We start from the raw sequence: 22,193 nt of genomic DNA on the forward strand, positions 1-22,193 counted from the left end.
GGATTTTTATTCATTTCTTTTGAGGAAGAATAAATTTCACTGCAGTGATCCTGTACTATGCTCGGATTTGATATAATCGGTTTAATATTATCTACAAAAAGAAGCATCTGGTGGACTTCACCTCATCATTTAGATATTGCTTAAGACCCTCCATTTTTGACAAGTATATCTTCATGCTTTATCTCTTGCTTCACATAGAACAGCAGAAGTCTGAAGTGTTATTTTCTGTTATGACATAATGAAATTTTGTGATTCTGTAATATTCAAGGCATCTATTGGAGGACAGCTTTTTAGGCTGAGATTTACTCTACCAAGTGAAAATTACAGAGGGGCAGAGCCAAGATGGTGGAGAAAAGGCAGAAACTCAGCTGAGCCCTTCCCCCACAACCTTCTAAACACCTTTAAATAATACCATAAAACAATGGCATGAAAAAATTTCCAGCAAAAAACAACTTAGACTGTCAATGGGAAAAGTCTATTGTACAGAGTAGGGTACAGTCCAGCTCATGTGGGCCAGCACAGACACAGACTTAGGAAACCAGAAACAAGCAATGGGAGCCCCTGAACCAGCAGCAGCAATAGCAGCTGCTTCCCAAGCTCTCAGCCCAGAGAAGTTAAGGGGATTGAATTGTACAGAGACTACAAGAATCTTTTTGCTAGCACTAAGATAGGACTGACCACACAGAAGAAGATAAAGTCAAAGGTCCTACATCCAAAGCCTCCAAGAAAAATAAGAATTGGTCTCAGGTCATGGAAGAACTCAAAAATGATTTTGAAAATCAAGAGAGAGAGAGGAAAAACCAGGAAGAGAAATGACTATGATGTAAGAAAATCATGAAAAACTAGTCAATAGCTTGGTAAGGGAGACACAAAAAAGTATGAGATAAAATAACACCTTAAAAAACAGACCGGGCTAAGTGGTAAAAGATACAAAAAGCCAGTAAGGAGAAGCATGCTTTAAAAAGCAAAACTGGCCAAATGGAAAAAGAGGCACAAAAATTCACTGAAGAAAAAAAGCTCATTAAAAATTAGAATTGAGCAAATGAAAGTGAAAGACTGAGAAATCAAGAAACAATAAAACAAAACTAAAATTACACATACATATAATCGATCTCAATTAAGAGATATTCTTCTCTCTTCATGTTTTCATCAAAGATAGCTTCAATATGCATATAGATGACTTTTGTAAAGATTTTGTGAAGATACAGGGGCAGCTAGGTGCAGTGAGTAGAGCACCAGCCCTGAAGACAGGAGGACCTAAATTCAAATTTGGCCTCAGACACTTAATACTTCCTAGTTGTGTGACTCTGGGCAAGTCACTTAACCTCAATTGCCTCAGCAAAAAAAACAAAAACCCAAAAGAAGATTTTATGAAGATAAGAGAGTAGGAGCATGGTTGAATATTTATTTAAGTTCTTTCCTTATAATACTTTGGAAATGTTAATATCATTCAATATTTTTTCCATGATTTTGGTACCTTCCCCTTTTTTGATAACTCCAAAGTGAAACCGCAATGCTTTCACGATTGTTTTATAATTCCCATAGATTACAACAATGTATACTTGCTTTCAGTCACATTTTCCAATTTTGTTTTTTCAAGTGCTACTTTGCTTCTTTGTATGGTATATAAGCTAAATTAGGGTAGTCCCCTTGTTAGTCATAATAAAAACGGATTGGTATAGAAATAATTTTAATTTTTTTCTTCATGTCTTTGTCTTCCCAATAGTGTCATTTATGAACTACGTAGTAATTTATTCATTTGAGTCTTACAGCAAGCTTTTTGTAGACTAAATTGTATTTTGTTGAGTTTGTATTTTAAACTGGGCTACTAACACTCTCCATCTAGCAAGGAAATCAAATGTTTTCTCTTTTCAAGTGATGTCTGGGCTTTGTGGGCCTCCTCCTTACAGTAATTGTTCTCTAACAGATTGATTTTTGCAGAAAATGGCAATAATCAATGTCAATATATTTGTCTTCTATTTATTATTTTTTAGCTTCTTTTGAATAGGTCAGGTTGAAGTTATGGTAAAATCTTATTACCTTTTTTCTAAGTTGATATTAATTTTGATGTCTGCTCTAACTAGTGGATGGTATAATGTCACATATAATTTCTGGTAAAATATTAAATTAAAAAAATTATGTTGATAATCACTTACCTTTTAATTCCCTTATGGAAAATAGTCTTCCTATAGATGGGCATGAGGCTTCTGATTATTCTAATAAAATACTTTGGCTTTTGTTATTTCTTAAAATTAAGCCATTATTTTTCAATATGCTACATTTAATAAATAGAGAAGAGGTTTAGAATAGACTTTCTTTGGTTGAAGAGCTATATACACTGAGGATGGAATTTTTTTAATTTTATGAACTAATAAGAATCATATAATATACAACTAAAGTCATTTGAAAGAATGTGATTATTACTTTGATGATCCTCCCAAAGAGTAGAATTCTATTTACTCTTGGAATTCACAAGAAGTTTTTATTCAAAAGGGTATACAATATGTCCTATCTGGGTACTGATTATTAAGCATTGGTAATTTGTAATATTTCCATAATAAATTCAATTAACTAAGATAAAACATAATAAAAAAATGAAGGCATTTGATATAGAATTTCCAAAACCTAATAAACCAATTTTATTGGCTTATTATTAAATATTAAATCTAAATCCTAATTTTAAAATAAAAAAAAAAGTGACTTGCCCAAAATCAGCCAGTTGAGGCTAGAATTTGATTCCTAATATAGTGTTATTTCTGTTATACTATGACATATCTTTAACATATATTACATAAACTTCAGAGTTAATAAATGACACTATCCTGAGCAAAGTTTATTTATAGGCACTATTTCTATTTAACAAATAAAGAAAAAGCTCAGGAAAGATCAAATAGTTTGTTCAAATCATGAAATTAATCAATGGTAACATTCTATTTTCTGAGTCATAATTTATGATATTTTTATAAAGTATCTATTTCTAAAACCAAATATAAATGACCAAGCCTTTCCTCATGCATCTCCATTCTACGTTTGTGAGTCCTTATTTTTGAAGAGATGTCTGTACAAATGAGACAATTAAAGTTTTCAGCTACATTGAAAACTAAAGCAACTATTTTTGTCTTTCCTGTTTAGCTTTTTCACTAAATTAAGCATGAAATTTTAGATTACTTTTCTGTGTATCTATATATTAAGAAAAAAGTTTTTATTTTTCATGAAATAAAAGCTTTTAAAAATAATTTACAATTAGAAATGTTTCTTTTGTTATGTAAAATTAATAACATCACTACATTTCATTATATTTTAGTATCATTGAGCTTGACTAAACGATTTGGGTTTGGGGTTCCTTACAATTAAAAGGTCATGTTATCTCTATTATTCATCTGTAAAAAGAGGACAGTGCTATCAGATCATAGTGAAGAAAATTTATCTTTCAGCATTTGGCAAACTTTATATAAATAAGGGCTCTAATATAACTATAAAAAGTTTATAAAACTTTCATAAAAATAAAACAGTTCGAAGACTTTAAAGATAAACTAATTGATTTTCTTTTACTTGCTTCCTCACATTAAAGCTTAATTTCATTCTTTTTAAAAAAGAAATCTAGGTTTCTCAAAATATGCTTAAAATACAATTTGCAAATTTGTTCATTACTTTTACATAAAGTTTAACTTTCTTTTCAAAAAATAAAATGTAACAATGCATTTATATGACATTACAAATGCTAAAATTAATCAAAAGCAAGAATGAAAAGCTGTTCTAAATCTTTAAAAGCCAAGAGCAGAATTAAGTGAGACAGAGAAAAGTGAGCTTTAAGAATTCTAGAGTTTTAAACAAATTTTGATTATACCTTTTCTTGGGCTTTCCTGAAAGCCAGATATCTCATTCACTTTTCTCCGTCCTGTGTTAACACGAGATTGAATGTGGTTATATTGAGTGTGTCTAGGACCTTGGAATTGAAGTTGTTGTTTAGCTGAAATTAGTTTGTTTCTAAAGCCTTCATTTTGTTTTTCAAGCTCATGAACCCTTTCTTGCAGCTGCTCAATCATTTCTTCTAGTTCCACATCCCGTCCTAGCCGCTTGGGGCCGCCACCAATCCGTTCACATCTTTTCTTGTCATTAACAAGCCGTATTAACTTGGTGGCCATTCTGGGGAAATAATAAAAAAGATGAAAAGGAATGTGAGAAGTCAGCATAAAATGCATTCTGTTGAAAGGAACATAATCACTGTGAAGACTTCAGTGCAGAACCTGAATAATAAATTTCAGGTTTTGATGTAACTATTACTGCCTGTGAAGAATCCTTTGATGATAATTGAAACCACTGGGCAACAATCTGCTTTATAGCACTGACAAATAACAGTTTCCTAAGGCTTATCATTTAAGGTTAGTAAGGAGAGAACACATATTTACTCCATATGCCCCTTAAGTACAATTTTTAACGCATGACCTTATATAGGAACTTGGCATGCCATTAAGCATAGTTACAGTTTGTTGATGTCTTATCGTGAATAAAGTATATATACATATAATAAATATTTGTGGGATTCATTTTAAATTCTACTTTAGATTTAAACTATTTTGAAAGCATATTAATAATATACAACATTTGATGATATATTACCTTTAATTTCTTTTTAAGATTTGAAGGTATTTAACAATTTTTAAAAGTATCATTGGGCAAACTGAAACAATAATAAATTCTAAGTGAAGGAAATTGTTGATACTCCAAATGATCAAAAACGTAATTGTTAATGGTAGAAAATGATTACAGAATGGACGGTTTTTTTCCTATCTTTAAATGTTACAAATTTTACTTATAGAATCACAAGGGTTATACTTCTGATTCCTTTAAGTTTTGATAAGCACTGGTAAGACAGAACAAAAGACAGAAAGGGCACATGAGAGTGATGTAATATACAAATACGGAAAACATGCCTGATAGTGAATGTAAAAAAAAAAAAAAAAATCCTTGGCAAGACAAGAAAGAAAAGGTGGCTTTGATGAGAGATACAAGTTCAAGACTTTACAAAATTGGTCGCACATCTTCAATAGCTGTATCTAATTTATGAAGAATCCATTTTTGCAAAGACCCAGACAGGAGATTAAAAATAAAAACGCACTTCATTTGTTCTGTGGGGTTTGCTTTATTTTAGCATGGTTACAGACAGAAGCTTTTACTTAAAAGAACAAAAGTGAATAAAAAAAACTCTTAATAGCTTTAGGATGTCACAGAACACTGGTTCCTTACTCATAAGCAAAGTCCTCTATGGATGCAGTAGCAAATATATTTTTAGCTATACTTTTGTTTATATAACATGTATCATTAAGAAATTTATATATAATATGATCAATTAAGATTTTTCTTTAAGGCAGCCTTATAAGAGATAAAGAAAAAAATGCTTATAAGTAAAGTACCCTATTATATTTATTAATGATTCAGTTCCTTTTTTATATAATTAAAAGATACCAATGACATCTAATTAGCAAATCTTCCAAGGTACAGTAATTAAACACTTGTTCTGAAGAGTTTGAAGATTTTGAGCCATTTGTACCCTAATTATGGGAACATACTACATGTCTGAGAATCAGTTAGCTATGAGAGATAGTCCAATAGATTTGGTGATACCAACTTATACACCAAAATTCACTCAAACATACAAAGATATATGGATGTTCTACTGAAGATATAAATAATGTTCCAAGGGCATAACAAATTTAATGCTATGCTATTAATCTACACTTGGAAGAAAATCTATGATCATAATTTCTGAGATAAGACAAGTGAATCAATACAACAGTTTTAAATTTCTTCAGAGAAGTTATAAGCAAACCTTATTGGTATAAAAAACATGGAACTTAATGCTGACACTCAAAAAATACTCTTTAATAAGTAGCCAAAATTCTATAGTGATAATATTATAATGCAAATTTCCAAACAGTCAATCTCTTGCCCAGAAAGTATATGATTTATTCTGCGTAAAGAGTTAAAAAAGCAGATGTCCTTTATTCAATTTTTAGTTAGAAAGATAAACAAGTTAATAATTAAAATACTACTCTAACACCTCTTTATGCCACAAATGTGATCCTCAATCAATGAACACAAGTTCTCACAGATTGGAAAGGTTTCTGTAGTATAAACACTGAAACTATGTTTAGGGAGACATCCCCAAAATGCTGACCATAAATGGCTGCTGAATTTTTTTAGTCAAAGTTAACTTATGTTACAGTTTACTAAATTGGAGGTAAAGAATTGGTGGGAAGATAAGAAATCTATTAATTATGTCGATGGAAGGAGGACTCACCTGTCAAAGAATTCATAATCTTTTTAAATATAAGAAGCAAGAACCAACTTTATCTTGTGAGACTTCTAGATTGGTAGGAAAAAACATGGGCAAGAATCTAGGGATATAGCTGTTTACAAAATGATATTTATATTTAAGTATAAGAAGTAAGAACTAGCTATATTTTGTGAGACTTCTGGATTGGTAGAAAAAATATGGGTAAGGCTCTACAGACATAGCTGTTTACAAAATATCATTTATATTTACAGCAGAGAAAAGATGGGTAAATTTAAAGTTACTTCAATCTAGATATCTGTAGCAATGTCCAGCAAAATGCTGGAAGAACCTCAGAAAAATGCTCTGTAAATCTAAAAAAACCTATATAATAATAATAATTCACTTAGACTAATTTCTTGTTCTTTGAGTGTGGAAACTAAGGCCCCAGTAAAGGAAAGTGATTTGCCTAAGATGGACTAGAATTTACTGTAAAGGCCATCTAGTCTAATCCCGTACTTTTATAGATGGTATCCACAAGGCATAAAGAAGAAATAAATTCCCCAAATTCACAGAGGATGTAGCAGGGATGGGAGTCAAGCCCATGTCCTATGCCTTCCAATCCAGCACTTAGAATGTTCTATATTGCTTTACATAGTTATTTAATGAAGAGGCAGAACTAACACCTAGAGCTTCCAACTGATCATATTGCATTTTTTCATGATGTCACCTTGCTTTCTCTATTGTCCTCTTTATAATTTCTGGGTAAGGTATAGTGCTAATAATATCCACACTGGATTTTAATTCTGTAATTAGCCAATAGTTGGCTATGCAGAGAGGAAAACTATGTTTGATGGCCAAAGGCTTAATTCTTAACTCTGACTAAACATGTCATAAAGAGGACCTTGAGAAAAGTCACCACCTTTCTATACCTATTTTCTAACAAACACATAGATTGGATGGGTTGGACTAAATCATCTCCAATGACATGTCTTCTAGCTCTAAATTTTTAGGAAAATGACATGAATTTTAAAAAGGCACTTTAAAAGAAATACAAGATAGACAATTTTTATTTTGAAAAAATTTCCAATTTAAAACCAAGTACATATTTAAAAAAAGATGTCCTGGAATAACTATTTATTAAGCCATTAAGTATTGTTAAATGACACACAAACATGTGTAAACTTAAGATATGATTAGTTATTAGTGTTTTTTAAAAAATATTAATTTTAGCCATATCAAACACTCATGATCTTTTTGTTTCTAAGAGACTTTTTTCCAATTAAGGTAATAAAAGATTTGTACACCCTTCAAACATTCTTTAAAAAAAATTCTCTATCACAACCTTTTAATTTTATCTTCTTGTTGGGAGGCATTCTGTTTAAGTACAATGTTCTCTTCTTGCAAACGCAAAAATCGATCTTCTAGTTCCTCACGACTGACATGTGATACAAGTTGTCGAGACTTTGAATTCCAGGTAACTGAAGATTTTGGAAAAAAAAAAAAATCCAAGAAAATTAGTCACATGTTTAATGCTTAGGATATATATCCTAATAAATCTTTGACCTGACTTAGTACATACAGGCTTTTGAAATTTTTTATCAACTCACCATTCATTCAGATGACTATGTTTCTTATATCATATCAAATATCAATATTTTAGGTTTTTTAAAGCATTAGTATTAACACTGATACTTAAAAATTAATACTGCCAATGAAATAAAATTCTTACATCCTATTATTAGATATCTCTTGAGACTATTTAGGGCATATGTGTGTCATTTTAGAGATGAGAAAGCCAAAGCTTCAGTGATTTGTCCAATATTACATTGATAGTTATTGTCAAACCTGAGAACAAAAACGAGGAATTATAAGATTATAATAATGCTGACTTACTCATTAGGAATAATAAAATTTTCTCTGCAAGTATTAAATATTGAGGCAGATAAAGTAAAAGTAAGGAGATCTGAAACATTCTTTTTTTTACAGACTCAAGAGCTGTCACAGAACAGTTCTATGAGCAGGCAACTGTAGTAACTCAAATTACATAAAAAGAATCAAAAAATTTGACCTGGATCAAATCTAGGAACTGGTCCATAGTTTTCACTGAAAATACTGCTGAAATCATCATTCTAGAAGGACCAACTTTATTTTGGAAAATGTTTACAATTATTTGTTAGCATACGCACATGGCATCTCTTCAAAGCTGTTAAGATGATTTTGTTAGCTATATAAGGTGCCATATACTCTCATAGCTTTTTTTTTTTTTTAACCAATAATGGTAACATCTAAAAATTCATTCCAAAATGAAAGGCAGCATAATTTTTACCTCCATCTTCATTGACTAGAATGACAACTTCCTTGAGATTTGTTGCTTTCCATTTTTAGCCATATTCACTAATCTCCAAAATATAAGGCAAGACATTCAATGCTAAGGAAAAATTAAAATGCTAACAAAACAAAAACTCATAATAGAATATATTTTGAATTCTTAGCATAGTCGATAAACAGCCAAGCAGTATGACAACATGGCAGACACTGTGTATACAAATCAAGGACAAGTTTAAAATTGTTTTCAAAATTTTAAATTGTTCTCAAAGCTGATCCTTTTCTTTTTTTGAAAAAGTGTCTTTTGGTTCTACATAAAATCAATGAGTGATAAAATGATCCAAAAAATTTCCAGAAAGTATATTTATTCGATTGTGAAAACTTTCTATCATCTGAATAAACCAGTCACTTTACGATCCTCCAACTGAAAGGCAAATTTTAAAAATATACCATTTTCTTCCATCATACAAGTTAGTATGTTAGTAGTGAATTTGATGCAAACCAGGCAATTCAGTTTTAAGACTTGATACCTTATATTTATTACATTTGTATTTAAATGTGTATGTGTTTAAAAGATGATTTACAATTCTTTTGTGTAACAAAAGAGGATTTTATTTTTTCTGTGAATGGCTGATACCTGATGTATACAATGAAACTGCATCTTATTTTTCACTTCCATTTTTGAGTATAGTCTAACTTAGATCTGTATTACTAGTTTTTTTTCTCTACATGAATAGCAGGAAAAATTTAAGATTAAAAGTAAAAAAACAAAACAGTGATCAAATTTCATGACTACAAACTAATAACAGCTGGTCAAACCTTTCAATCCTCCAAGGAGTCGTGGACCTGTATCTTTCACAGGCAAGTCTCCTGCAGTCTCATCAGCTGGGCCAGACATGATCTATCTGTGGATAAGAAAATTCAAATAAAACCTTTTCCAACTAAACTATCCACTATGCCAAACGAATGGGTCAAATAAATTTAATAGAAACAAGGCAAGAACTGTAATAGACATCTTGTTGTCCTACATATGTTGCTCCTAGAAGATGAAAGCTTCCATTCTAAACAAAATATTTCATTTAATCATGGAGAACATGGTCCTTTCAACAGTGCCTCCTATAATTTGCTTAGGAAATGAAATAAAATTAGTCCATTAGTCTTCTGCTTTTTCTCTATTCTTCTTTCTAGTTTTCCCCATTCCCAAACCCATCTTAAAACAAAAGATTAAAAAAATAAGCAAACCCAAAACCTCAAAAAACTACGCTTATACCCTATTGTGTGGAACCTAATAATTTTAAAGATGGAGGTTTCACAAATATTTTCATTTGATCCTGTCTTAGCTTGTAGTAAAGTTTGATTCCCAAATTTCCAAGTAACAGGCAAAGGAGTCCTAGCTGATTAAAATCAAACAAAAAAACAAACAAGTTTCTGTCCTACTTACAGCTGCTAATCACATATCTACTTTTTCTATAAATGGGATGAATGACTTGTACTCACTGAAATGAATAATGGTATTACTATTCATATAGGAGGTCTGTGGAACATAGGAAATTGTCATTGGAAAGGATCCACAAAAGCAAAAATCCCTCATTTTTCTACTAAGTCTTAAGTATTAGTGAATCGTAAATCATTTCAGTTACTATAATTTATAAAAGAATTTCACTTTTTCCTTTAAAGCATATTTTTTTCTAGAAAAGGCATATGTCACAAAATTAAATACAAAGTAGGGCTAAGTAAATACTTTACTGATGCATGCCAACTAATAAATAAAAGTAACACAAATTCAATCAAAAAGCAAAAACTTTTCAAAATTGACTAATCTAATTTCTTTGTGGTCTTAATTTTTCAAACAGGATTCTAAAATGGTATAATATAAAAATACTGATGACAATATGGTTTTTATAAAAAGGTTTAATTGTTGGTGGAATTGTGATTTGATTCAACCATTCTAGAGAGTGATTTGGAACTTTGCCCAAAGGGGTTTCAAACTTCATACCCTTTGATCCAGCAGTGTCTTTACTGGGCCTGTGTCCCAAAGAGATCATAAAAGAGGGAAAACATTTTACATGTGTAAAAATGTTTGTGGCAGCCATTTTTGTAGTGGCAAGAAACTAGAAAGTGAGTAGATGCCCATCAATTGGAGAATGGCTGAGTAAGTTATGGTTTATGGAATAAATATTGTTCTATAAGAAATGACCAGCAGGATGAATACAAAGAGTCCTGGAGAGACTTACACAAACTGATACTAAGTGAAGTGAACCAAGAGAACATCATACAGGGCAACAAGATTATATGATGATCAATTCTGATGGATGTAGCTCTTTTCAATAGTGAGGTAATTCAAGCCAGTTTCAATAGTTTTGTGATGGAGAGAGCCATCTATACCCAGAGAAAGGGTTGTGGGGACTGAGTGTGGATCACAAAATAGTATTTTCATTTTTTGTTTGCTTGCATTTTGTTTTCTTTCTCATTTTTTTCCTTTTTGATATGATTTTTCTTTTGCAGCATGATAATTGTGGAAATATGTGTAGAGGAATTCCACATGTTTAACATATATTGTAATACTTGCTGTCTAGTGGAGGGGGTAGGGGAAAGTTGGGAAAAAATTTGGAATACAAGGTTTTGCAAGGGTGAATGTTGAAAATTATCCATGCATATATTTTGAAAATAAAAAGTTTTAAAAGGCTTTATGTGGAAAATGTATCAAATAAAAATTATGGTTTACGATATTTTACTTAACACATAATATAGCAATGCCACCTTCCTGAAAGGGTTCTTCTAATATAAATGTAGCTGCTTAAAAGACCAAATCCTTCGACTGTAGATATGTAATATTAAATACCTATATATACCTGTGAGAACCACACTGTAAGTCCCTGTGGTGAATGATAATTCAGTTATTCTCCAACTGTTAAACAGGATCATGGTTTTAGATCTAGAAAGGATCCCTGAAGTCATCTAATTCAATCTATCTTTGAAATTTTATTTTAAGTAAATTTATTTTTAATAAACATTACTTTATGAATCATGTTGGAAGAGAAAAATCAGAGCAAAAGGGAAAAGCTATGGGAGAGATAAAAAGACAGAAAAAAGAAGTAAACTTAGCATGTGTTGATTTATATTCAGTCTCCTTAGACTTTTTTTGATACAGATGGCATTTTCTGTCCAATTCAATCTCTTTATCTAGATGAGAACAAGGAGGCCCAGAGATGTTGTCATATCATATACGTAGGTAATAAATGGCAGAGACAGATTTAAACCCAGGTTTCCTCCAAACCATCTAATTTATTAAAACTCAATAAAACAATTGCAAATGGTTTGTAGGCTTCCTTCTAATTGTCCCATCCTCCTTGATTCTCAGTGACAAGAGAATTCAATGTTCAGTGAATAGTTATATGGTCAGAACTCACTGTTGTTGGTTTGGCATGCAGTTAGGAGAAAAATTTGGTGTTAATGAAACTAGAGGGATTTTTATGGCAGGATCCATTCCCATCTAGTTTCACTATAATTCAATCCTGCACTGCTCCACATCTTGCTTCAGGCTCTGGATTTCCGACTGACCTAGTCAGATTCTCCAGGATCTATTCAAGCTCCAGGCTACAGAAACAGAAAAGAGAAAGTGACTATAAGCTACCTTGCCCCATCACAGGTTCACAGCAAACATATCATTCTTCTAGTTACCTAGGTTTGCAATCATAGAATTATCCTCCTCTCTTGGTTCTCCCACACTGCTAACCCTCCCCACACTCCTCCACCCAATCAGTTCACAAGTACTGTCAATTGCACCTCCATAACATTTCTTGCATCTAACTCTCTCTCCACTATTAAAACTCTAGTTCAATCAAACTAGTGATAGTTTAGTGCCTCATCACTTCTTCCTTGAGTTATTGTAATTGTTTTCTAATTGTTCTCCTTGCTCTGGGTCTCTTTCCTCTCTTCAATCCATTCTCCACACAGTTTTTAAAGTACTATTCCTAAAGCATGGGTCTGATTCTTGTGATACACCCCATCAAAAACTCCAATGATTACTTATTTATATTCTAGGATAAGATATAAACTTATCTGGTGGGTAGTTAAAACCTTCCATAATCTGTATTCAGCATACCTTTTCAGGCTTATTACATATTATCCCCTCAAGTATTTCCTGGTTGAACAAATGGTATTCCATCTCTTGTCTCCAAGTCTTTCTTGGACGTGCTAGTCCCCCAAAGCATTCTTTTTTTTAAAAATTAGAACCTCTAGTTTGATATAAATTTTTGGCTTAAGGACTGAATTATATTCTGTTTAGCTTCTTATCAGTAGTGCCTCCTCACCCTGCTCTGCTTGTATTTACTTATCTATCTGTTGTTTTCCCTGATAGAATGTAAACTCTTTCAGGGCAGGGAATACTTTTGTACTCCTAATTACTAACATTATGCTTGGCACAAAGAGGCATTTAACAAATTCTTACTGATTGATGCCACTCCTCTACTCAAATTTTCAGTAGTTACACATTGCCTATCAAATAAACTTGAAACTTCTGATTACAGCATTTAAGGTCCTCTATATTTTAGTTTATATCAATCTACCTTTATTTCATATTATATTTCTCTTTTTCATGTTTTGTATCCCAACTTAAACTATTCTATTTTTGGTTTTCATCTTGTTTCCTTCTGTCTCTGAGCCTTTGTTTATGTCTTTCTTAGCTAGTACAATAGATACCTGACAAATTTCCACTTGTTGAAGTTGTTCCCTTCCTTCAAGCAATCAATTACTTCTTATGGAAACATTCTCTTACTTTTTTATAATCTGATCCCTACAACTGAAAGAGATCTCCTTCTCCAACTTCTCATAGGACTTCAACTGACTCAACTTTTGCTCTTTCACATTCTTCCTTATACCATATACATGTAGCATCATCATCTTCATTCTATGAGTAGAAGAGTTTTGTAATTTTTCATCTTTGTATTCCCAGGACATGTTTCACATACAGTAAGTACTTAATAGATGTCGTTAAATTGAATTTCCCTAACAGGGAAAAAGAATATTATCAGTTTTAATAACTGTGTCCTCACTGTATTTTCTTTTGACATGTCGTGCTACTTTGCTCCTTTCCTCAAAAATCTTCAGTGATTTTCTAGTGAATAAAGATCAAAATCTTCTGTAAGTTATTTGAGGTGTTTGGTGCTACTCTACCTTTAAAAGCAGTCTTATATCTTCCCCTTTAAATCATTCTTTAATAACTGGGTTATTCTTACAAATAAAACTGTTTCCTCCATCTGTGCCCTTATTCAGTGTTCATATTTTCTTCCTCTCTTTTCCTGCTGAATTCTTGAACATCCATTAAGACATAGCTCAAATGCCTATTATAAGCATATTATATTACAAATCTTCTCTTGGTATGCTCTTTCTCTAACGAATACTTCCGGTTAGATTTCATAAAGTTCTTCTCCCTCCACCCCTAATTCAATTAATTGTATTTTATAGTGATATATTCACAACTCATCCCCTTGATAGAATTTAATACCTTTTGAAACAGGCCATAACATATCTAAACCTTGTATTTTCCTTTAAGACCCTGTTTTGTCATAAGAACACAGTAAATATTTAATACTGTTGAATTAGTTAAAAGGTTAACAGTAATGAGTCACACTAAACTAATATGTCACAAAACCTAATAGCCTCTTCTCTTATAGTATCTGAAACACAGTGAGTTAGAATCAGTGCAATCTGTAGTAATCATACAATAACTTGAGTACTGGGTTCAGTTCTAGGTACCCTATTCGTTTAGGAAACAATCCAGAAAGTGACTATGGTGCTGAAAGACCTCAAAACTACGTCACATGGAGATCAGTTGAAAGAAGTGAGGATGTTTAGTTTACAGAAGTTTTAGAAAGGAAACCAGAGTAATTTTAAAGTATTTGAAAGGCAATAAAGATTAGATTTGTACTTTTTAGCCCCAAAGGATAGAACTAGTGGATGAATTTTTCTGAGATACACATTTATATTCAATTTGAGGAAAAAAATTACTAACAATTATAGTCACATAAATGTGGAAGGAATTAAGATGTAGTAGGTTTCCTCTCACCACAGGTGTTCAAATAAAAGGTGGGTGACCACTTGTTATATTTGAAAGAGAATTTTTGCTTAAGAACTAAACAATCAACCACCAAACATTTAAAAAACTGTATGCTATTTCTCATGCACTGTGTTAATCACTAGGAATATAATTTACTGTGCTAGGAGGAAACGATAGGTACACAGATAAGTAAGATATATAAAACAAATAAATGGGAGGAAAGTAACAATTGGGGGAAATCAGGAAAGGTTTCTTTAAGAAGGTAGAGCCTTAACTGGCTATTGAGGTTCAAGAAGTGGAAAAGAAGGTTTTGCATTTAGAAGAGGCAGTGTGTATGAGAACAAGAAGCAAGCAGTTTTTTTTTTTTTTTTTGGCGGGGGGGAAGAGGAGGAGTAACGTGTGTGAAGGGATTGATGCGCAGTCATTCTAGAATTATTTTATATTTTATCTTAGAAACAGTAAGTTCTTGAGCATTGAGGTGGATAGAGGTCGATCTGTGCTTTAGAATGCATAATTTGGGAGTTGTGTGGAGGATGGATTGGAGAAGTGGATGCAGGGAGAGCAATTAATTCGGGCGAAAAGAGATGAGGTCCCGAACTATTATACTATGGCCGACCACAATTAATGAATACCAACATCAGTATCACTTATCCATGGGATTTCAGCTCCCAATTCAGGAGGGGAATGGGCATCAGGCCTACAGTAGGAGATGGGGAGCGGACATGGTGGAACTGGTCCCAGGAACAAGGATGATGAAGAGGCTCCGAATGCTTTTCTGGGATTGAGAAGTGGGATCGAGGCCTTCTCTACATGGGGAGAGTGATTCCAGTGTTTTATGCACGCTCTCCACAAGTGGAGTGGCGCCAAAACCCTCCCCTCTCCCGGCACCCAGTACTCACCCCAGCAATATCTGAGGCGCCAACGCCGCCAGCTACCGTTGCTATAGCGCCCACATCGCTTCCGCTGGACGGTTAGAAAAACCTCCAAGGAAATGAGGCAAACAGGTCTTCCCAACAGCCTCTTGGGAAATGTAGTTCCGGTTCGGCGTCTCTTCCTTGTTGTACTGGGAAAAGTGGACTACATCAACCAAAGTTGCAGCACGAGAATCTTCCGCTACTCTTCCGCCGACCCTAGCCCATGATCTTGACGTGGTGCATTTCGGGAATCGTAGTTTTCGCGATTCGGATTGAAAGCGGCACCTGGCTGGAGGAGTATGCAGAGAGAACTACCAGGGAGGCGGGGCAACCGGGAAGAGAGGAAAACCGACCCGCTGCTGCGGAGGCAGCTGAGACATGAAACGAATGGAAGGTACCAGTGAGCAAGAGCGGGAAGCAAAGGTAGGGACGCGTGCCTGGGTCAGGGGCGGAGTTTAGGGCTAGGCCAGGAGCTGGGACTGAAAAGCTAGGATTGCAGGGGACGGTCCAGGGGTCTAAGAAGAGGAGGATTGGGCTGCGCAACCGTGAGAAGACTGGCGGTACCGGAGGGCAGGGGGATGACGCTGGCGTGAAGCTATCATTTGGTGTCCTATGAAGTCCTACTCGTACCTCTCCTGACTCCCTGCTGGGCGTCTCAACACGTGGCTATTGGCCACAGATTCCCTGCTGGCGTTTAGAGTTTTCTGCCTCGATCTGTTTTCTGTCCCAGAACAATACTTGCACCCTCCTCATTCCCTCTTCTTTACTGGAGGCACTGGTAAAATCTTAATGAAAATAAAAAACCTTTGAGTTCCATATTTGTACCATATTTGTTGTGTTATAGAGAATGCACAGTTAGTGCAAAGGATCTTAGGGTAGGACCGGACACCCCCGCCCCATATTACAGATGCAGAAATTGGATCCCAAACAAGGAAGAACGGTGATTTTGCCTTAGTCAGAATTAAGCAGAATGCATTTATTCTTGTCTTTCGTTCAATTAAGAGGACCAAAATGACATCATTATATTAAGAAAGTGTTTCAGGCGGTTTCTAAATTCCAGACATTGTGCTAAGCTCTGGGGATGGCAACAACAAAAAAGCTAAAGCGCAGTCGGTCCCTGCCCTCAAGAAGCTCACAGTCTAATGGGGGTAAAAGACTTTGCAAAAAAAAAAAAAAAAAAAAAAAAACAACCCAAAAAAACAAAAACAAAAAACCTGTAGAATACAAATTATAGACAGAGAAGATGGAAGATAACTTTAGAGAGAAGGCGGGAGCCGGCTGGGATCTGGAACGGAAGTCCATAGGTAGAAGGGAGAGGGGAAATCTTTCTAGGCTTGGGAGACCTAGAATGGGCAAGGAGTTAAGGGATAGAAAGCTTTGTGCGAGGACTAACAAGAATGGCAGTGTTTCTAAATGTTGGAAGATACTAGGTCCTCTGGCTGAACGGAAAGCATCTATCTACTTTGTTGATGATATTGTTGATTTGGAAAGCCTTTGAAAGCCTCTGCATTTGTGTAAATCTTTGATATTCTCTCAGAATAATATGTTTCTATCCATTACATGAGGTTGTTTATGAAGTTTCTATGAATCTGCTTTGCAATAAAATAAGCTCTATCAGGGGTCCTCAAACTTTTTAAATAAGGGGCCAGTTCACTGTCCCTCAGACTGTTGGAGGGCCTGACTATAGTAAAAACAAAAACTTTGTTTTGTGGGCCTTTAAATAAAGAAACTTCATAGCCCTGGGTGAGGGGGATAAATGTCCTCAGCTGCCGTATCTGGCCCGCCGGCCGTAATTTGATGACCCCTGATTCGACATCAAAATTGGAGTGAATTTGACAATAGTATGCTCTGCTAAGAATTTGAATAAGTGCTTTTTTAGTAATGAAGTTACATTGAAATTGAATACTTGTTAAGGTATCTCTTCTGCAGTCATTGCAAGGAGGCTAAGGTCTGGAAAGACTCATAATATCCAAACTTACATTTTGTATAGTGAACTTAAGCTCTAATTGATCAGGTCCATTCATTTTACCACTTCTTTCCTATAGTATATAATATATCTGAATTCCTTCTTTTCTCCTAAATGTCTTTTGTTACTGGGAAAAATTCTTTGCATAAATGTGTGAGTATAATAATAGCTAGCACTTATATCTCTGAAGGTTTGTAGAGTACCTTACAAATACCATTTCGTTTTATCTTCAAATCAGCCTTATGAGATGGGTGCTAATATTATCAACCCCATTTTGCTGATGAGGAAACTGCCCAGAATCAACTAGTGTCTAAGATAATTTGAATTCAGGTCTTATTAACTCCAAATCTAGTCCCCTTTCCACTTTTCTTCTTTAGCTCTTGTGACTTTCCTTTACATTTGCCCTGGAACTATATAGTCTGTGAATCTCATAATCAGAGGATTACAATAATAATTACTAACATACATAACATATATTTCTTTAAGACTTACAAAATGCTTTGCATATATTTTTTTGGGGGGTTTATTTATTAATTTTTTTTCCTGAGGCAATTGGGGTTAAGTGACTTGCCCAGGTCACACAGTTAGGAAGTGTTAAGTGTCTGAGATCAAATTTGAACTCAGGTCCTCCTGACTTAAGGGCTAGTGTTCTTTCCACTGTGTCCTCTAACTATCCTGCCTATATATATATATATATATATATATATATATATATATATACACACACACACATATATATACATATATATGCATATATATATATATATGCATATATGTATATATTTTAGAAATATATATATATTTAGGGTTGAAAGGACCCTCAAAGGCAATCTATTTCCACTCCTAAGGCCTTTTCTTCTCTTCTGTGCATTGAGAAAAAAGTATCAATGGCCCTCTTTTTTAGTATCATTATTGGTAATCCTGCTTCCTCATGACACTACTCCAATAAAAAAAAAATGTATTTAGCATAGTCAAGCAAAGCAGATACACATAATGGCCACGTCTAAAAAATGTATGCTTCTTTCTGCAACTTGGAGTCTATCATCTCCTGTTCAGGAGGTGGGTAAGTAAGGCTTCTGCATTCATCACATTGAAGTGATTAAATTTTTCAAATCTTTCAAAGTTGGTTTCTTTACAATGTTGTTATCCCAGAAAAAAAATTGTTCTGGTTTTCAAATTCACTTGATTGTATATGAATTTATACTACACAAGATTCTCTGAAATCATATCTTTTGTCCTTTCTTTTTTTAGTGGTACAATATTCCATTACTTTCATGGACTGCAATTTCTTTAGTGATTCCCCAAATGGTAGGCGTTCACTTAAATTTTAGTTCTTTTTTTCCCTTTTAATCTTTGCTTCAGGATTAGAAAGTTTATTTTCCTTCTTAATGTGTACCCTCCTCAAGGAAAGTGTGAGCAAAGAACTACAGATCATTATTGATCACAAAATAGGAAATTTTGATTATATCAAATTAAAAAGGTTTTGTACAAACAGAACTAATACAGACAAGATTAGAAGGGAAGCAACATTTTTACATTCAAAGGCTCTGATAAAGGCTTCATTGCCAAAATATATAGAGAATTGACTCTAATTTATAAGAAATCAAGCCATTCTCCAATTGCTAAATGGTCAAAGGATATGAACAGAAAATTTTCAGATAAAAAATGGAAACTATTCTAGCCATATGAAAAGATGCTCCAAGTCATTATTAATCAGAGAAATGCAAATTAAGACAACTCTGAGATAACACTACACACCTCTCAGATTGGCTAGGGTGACAGGAAAAGATAATGCTGAATGTTGGAGGGGATGTGGGAAAACTGGGACACTGATACATTGTTGGTAGAATTGTGAATACATCCAGTCATTCTGGAGAGCAATTTGAAACTATGCTCAAAAAGTTATCAAATTGTACATATCCTTTGATCCAGCAGTGTTACTACTGGGCTTATATCCCAAAGAGATCTTAAAGAAGGGAAGAGGACCTCTATGTGCCATAATGTTTATGGCAGCCCTCTTTGTAGTGGCAAGAAACTGGAATCTGAGTGGATGACCATCAATTGGAGAATGGCTGAATAAGTTCTGGTATATGAATGTTATAGAATATTATTGTTCTGTAAGAAATTACCAGCAGGATGAATACAGAGAGGTTGGAGAGACTTACATGAACTGATGTTGAGTGAAATGAGCAGGACCAGAAGATCATTATTTACTTCATCAACAATATTATATGATGATCAATTCTGATGGATGTGGCCCACAGTGAGATGAACCAAATCAGTTCCAATAGAGCAGTAATGAACTGAACCAGCAACACCCAATGAAAGAACTCTGAAAGATGACTATGAACCACTACATACAATTCCTAATACTTCTATTTTTGTCCGCCTGCATTTTTGATTTCCTTCACAGGCTAATTGTACACTATTTCAAAGTCAGATTCTTTTTGCACAGGAAAATAACTGTATAGACATGTATACATATATTGTATTTAACTTATACTTTAACATATTTAACATGTATCGGTCAACTTGCCAATTGGGGGAGAGGGTGAAAAGAAGGAGGGGAAAAGTTGGAACAAAAGGTCTTGCAATTGTCAATGCTGAAAAATTACCCATGCATATATCTTGTAAATAAAAAGCTATAATAAAAAACCCAATAAGATGAACCAAATCAGTTGCATTTATTCAATAATGAAGAGAACCAGCTTAACTATGGGAAATGAGTGTGAAATACAACCTAGCATTTCCACTTCTTCTGTTTTTCTCCGCTAGCATTTTTGACTTCCTTTTCAGGTTATTTTTACCTTATGTTTAAGTCTGATTTTTCTTGTGTAGCAAAATAACTGTATGGATATGTATACATATATTGTGTTTAACACATACGTTAACATATTTAACATGTATTGATCCACCTGCCATCTTTGAGAAGAGATAGGGAGAAGGAGGGGAAAAGTTGAAACAGAAAGTTTTGCAAGGGTCAATGCTGAAAAATTACCCATGCATATATTTTGTAAATAAAAAGCTATAATAGAAAATTAAAAAAAATATATACCCTCCTCACAATTATCCTCCCTCTTAATTCATCCTTTATCACTGTTTGTTTTCCTGTTGAATTGAATGTGCCCATGCATATCTGTGCTCATGGACATGCATGTTCAACCTTTGTTTCATATAAAAATGAGGTTTATTTGATGTCTGTTCCTTTCATCTCTTGACTCTTCTCACATATTTCAGTTATGAAAAACAAGTTCTTCTATCCCTTTTCCTCTTTTCTATACTAGTGAATTATTTATATATATATATATATTTATCTCTTAAGATCCTTAGAATAGAACTGATCCACATTCATGTCCTATGTTTTTCTTATTTGAGTCCCTCAATACTTTTTGAAATTATTAAGATTCTGAAGAAACTCTTTCAATTTCTTTATTAGAATTTCAGTACTATATCATCCTACAGTTTCTTCTATTATTATTGCAAATAAATTTTTATTTAAAAGGTTTATTTTGATTTTTGTGATTGCACTTCAAAGTTCCTCTTCAGTTCTGGCCTTTTTATTAGAAATGCTTGATTAGAAATTCTGCTGTAATATTATTCTCTTTTTTCCAGCTTATTTTCTTTTTCAGAGCATTGCATTCCAAGGTCTCTTCTCATTTATAGTAAAAGCTATTAATTTTGTGATTCCTTTTTACTTAAATTTCTTTTTTCTGTGTGTTTACAGTATTTTTTAATGTGGGAACTTTGGATTGTGGCTGTGACTTAATCCGAAACTTTTCCTTTGATAAGTGGATTTTTTTTTTTCTATCTTTACTTTGTTCTCGGTTTTAATAGTCTGGCAATTTTCATTTCTGATTTTTTTTTTTTGAAATATCCTGTTCAGGCTTTTTTTTTTTTTTAAATCATGATTTTCAGGGAATAAGAGGGAAGAATGGAATAAATACATAGTAACACTAATTATATGCCAGGCTCTGTGCATTATGCAAATATCTCATTTGATCCTCACATCAATCCTGGGAAGTAGGTGTTATTATGATCTCCATTTTACAATTGCTGAAACTGAGAAAACCAGAAGTTTAAAATGTCTTTCTTAGGGTTATATAACTGGTGAGTGGTTGAGGGCAGAGTTGAGCTTGTCTTCTTGACTTTTAGTCTAATATTCTATCCATTGCTTCCTTGGTCAATACTTTGGATTTCTTAATAGTTCTTGTTAACATGTAGCCATTGATTTCTGTTTATTCTATCTTGTGGAAAATTCATTTTTCCTTTGAGTATCTGAAGTTATGGAGGTTTTTTTCCTTTTAGGCAATTGTTAGATGTATTATAAATTTTTTTATACAGTTTATGTCTTTATTGATTTACTCATCTCTACAACTTAAGTTCCTGATTTGGATCCTTATGCTAGGGGCAGTCTCTTCACCCTTATTGCTCTTTTGGATATAGGAACCCTGTTGGGTCACTGGGTTTTTGTGCTGTCCTTCAATTCTCTTGAGTAGGCTATTCCTGGATCTTTAAGGTATAGAACTCTTCATTATCAGGGTCTTGTGACAGATTGCTGGAGCTCCCTTGAAGCCTTAAGTATTGGGGCTGTCCCAGTCTGACTGATTGTACTGCACTTGCCCTTACCCTGGGGCTTTCTCTAGGGATGGGACA

At 33.6% G+C, this 22,193-nt stretch overlaps 2 protein-coding genes across 6 annotated transcripts in view; one reads left to right on the forward strand and one right to left on the reverse strand.

Moving 5' to 3' along the window:
* The window catches only part of RPGRIP1L (RPGRIP1 like), a 123,609-nt gene extending 107,963 nt beyond the window's left edge, over window positions 1-15,646 (reverse strand). For 2 of the 3 annotated variants that reach the window (XM_051979856.1, XM_051979854.1), the window contains exons 1-5: window positions 15,560-15,638; window positions 12,013-12,199; window positions 9,422-9,507; window positions 7,620-7,755; window positions 3,848-4,146 (exon numbers count right to left, since the gene is read on the reverse strand). In XM_051979856.1, the coding sequence (XP_051835816.1) occupies window positions 3,848-4,146; window positions 7,620-7,755; window positions 9,422-9,500 (514 nt within the window). In that variant the 5' untranslated portion in view covers window positions 9,501-9,507; window positions 12,013-12,199; window positions 15,560-15,638. Of the gene's footprint in view, window positions 1-3,847; window positions 4,147-7,619; window positions 7,756-9,421; window positions 9,508-12,012; window positions 12,200-15,559 lie in introns of all 3 variants that reach the window. The other variant, XM_051979855.1, reaches the window with a different exon arrangement.
* Window positions 15,647-15,764: 118 nt separating this feature from the next.
* Window positions 15,765-22,193, forward strand: part of FTO (FTO alpha-ketoglutarate dependent dioxygenase) — a 435,871-nt gene continuing 429,442 nt past the window's right edge. For all 3 annotated transcript variants that reach the window (XM_051979857.1, XM_051979858.1, XM_051979859.1), the window contains exon 1: window positions 15,765-15,997. In XM_051979857.1, the coding sequence (XP_051835817.1) occupies window positions 15,953-15,997 (45 nt within the window). In that variant the 5' untranslated portion in view covers window positions 15,765-15,952. The remainder of the gene's footprint in view (window positions 15,998-22,193) is intronic.

The sequence above is a fragment of the Antechinus flavipes genome, chromosome 2 (genome assembly GCF_016432865.1).
Source record: "Antechinus flavipes isolate AdamAnt ecotype Samford, QLD, Australia chromosome 2, AdamAnt_v2, whole genome shotgun sequence".
In the NCBI taxonomy this organism is placed as follows: domain Eukaryota; kingdom Metazoa; phylum Chordata; class Mammalia; order Dasyuromorphia; family Dasyuridae; genus Antechinus; species Antechinus flavipes.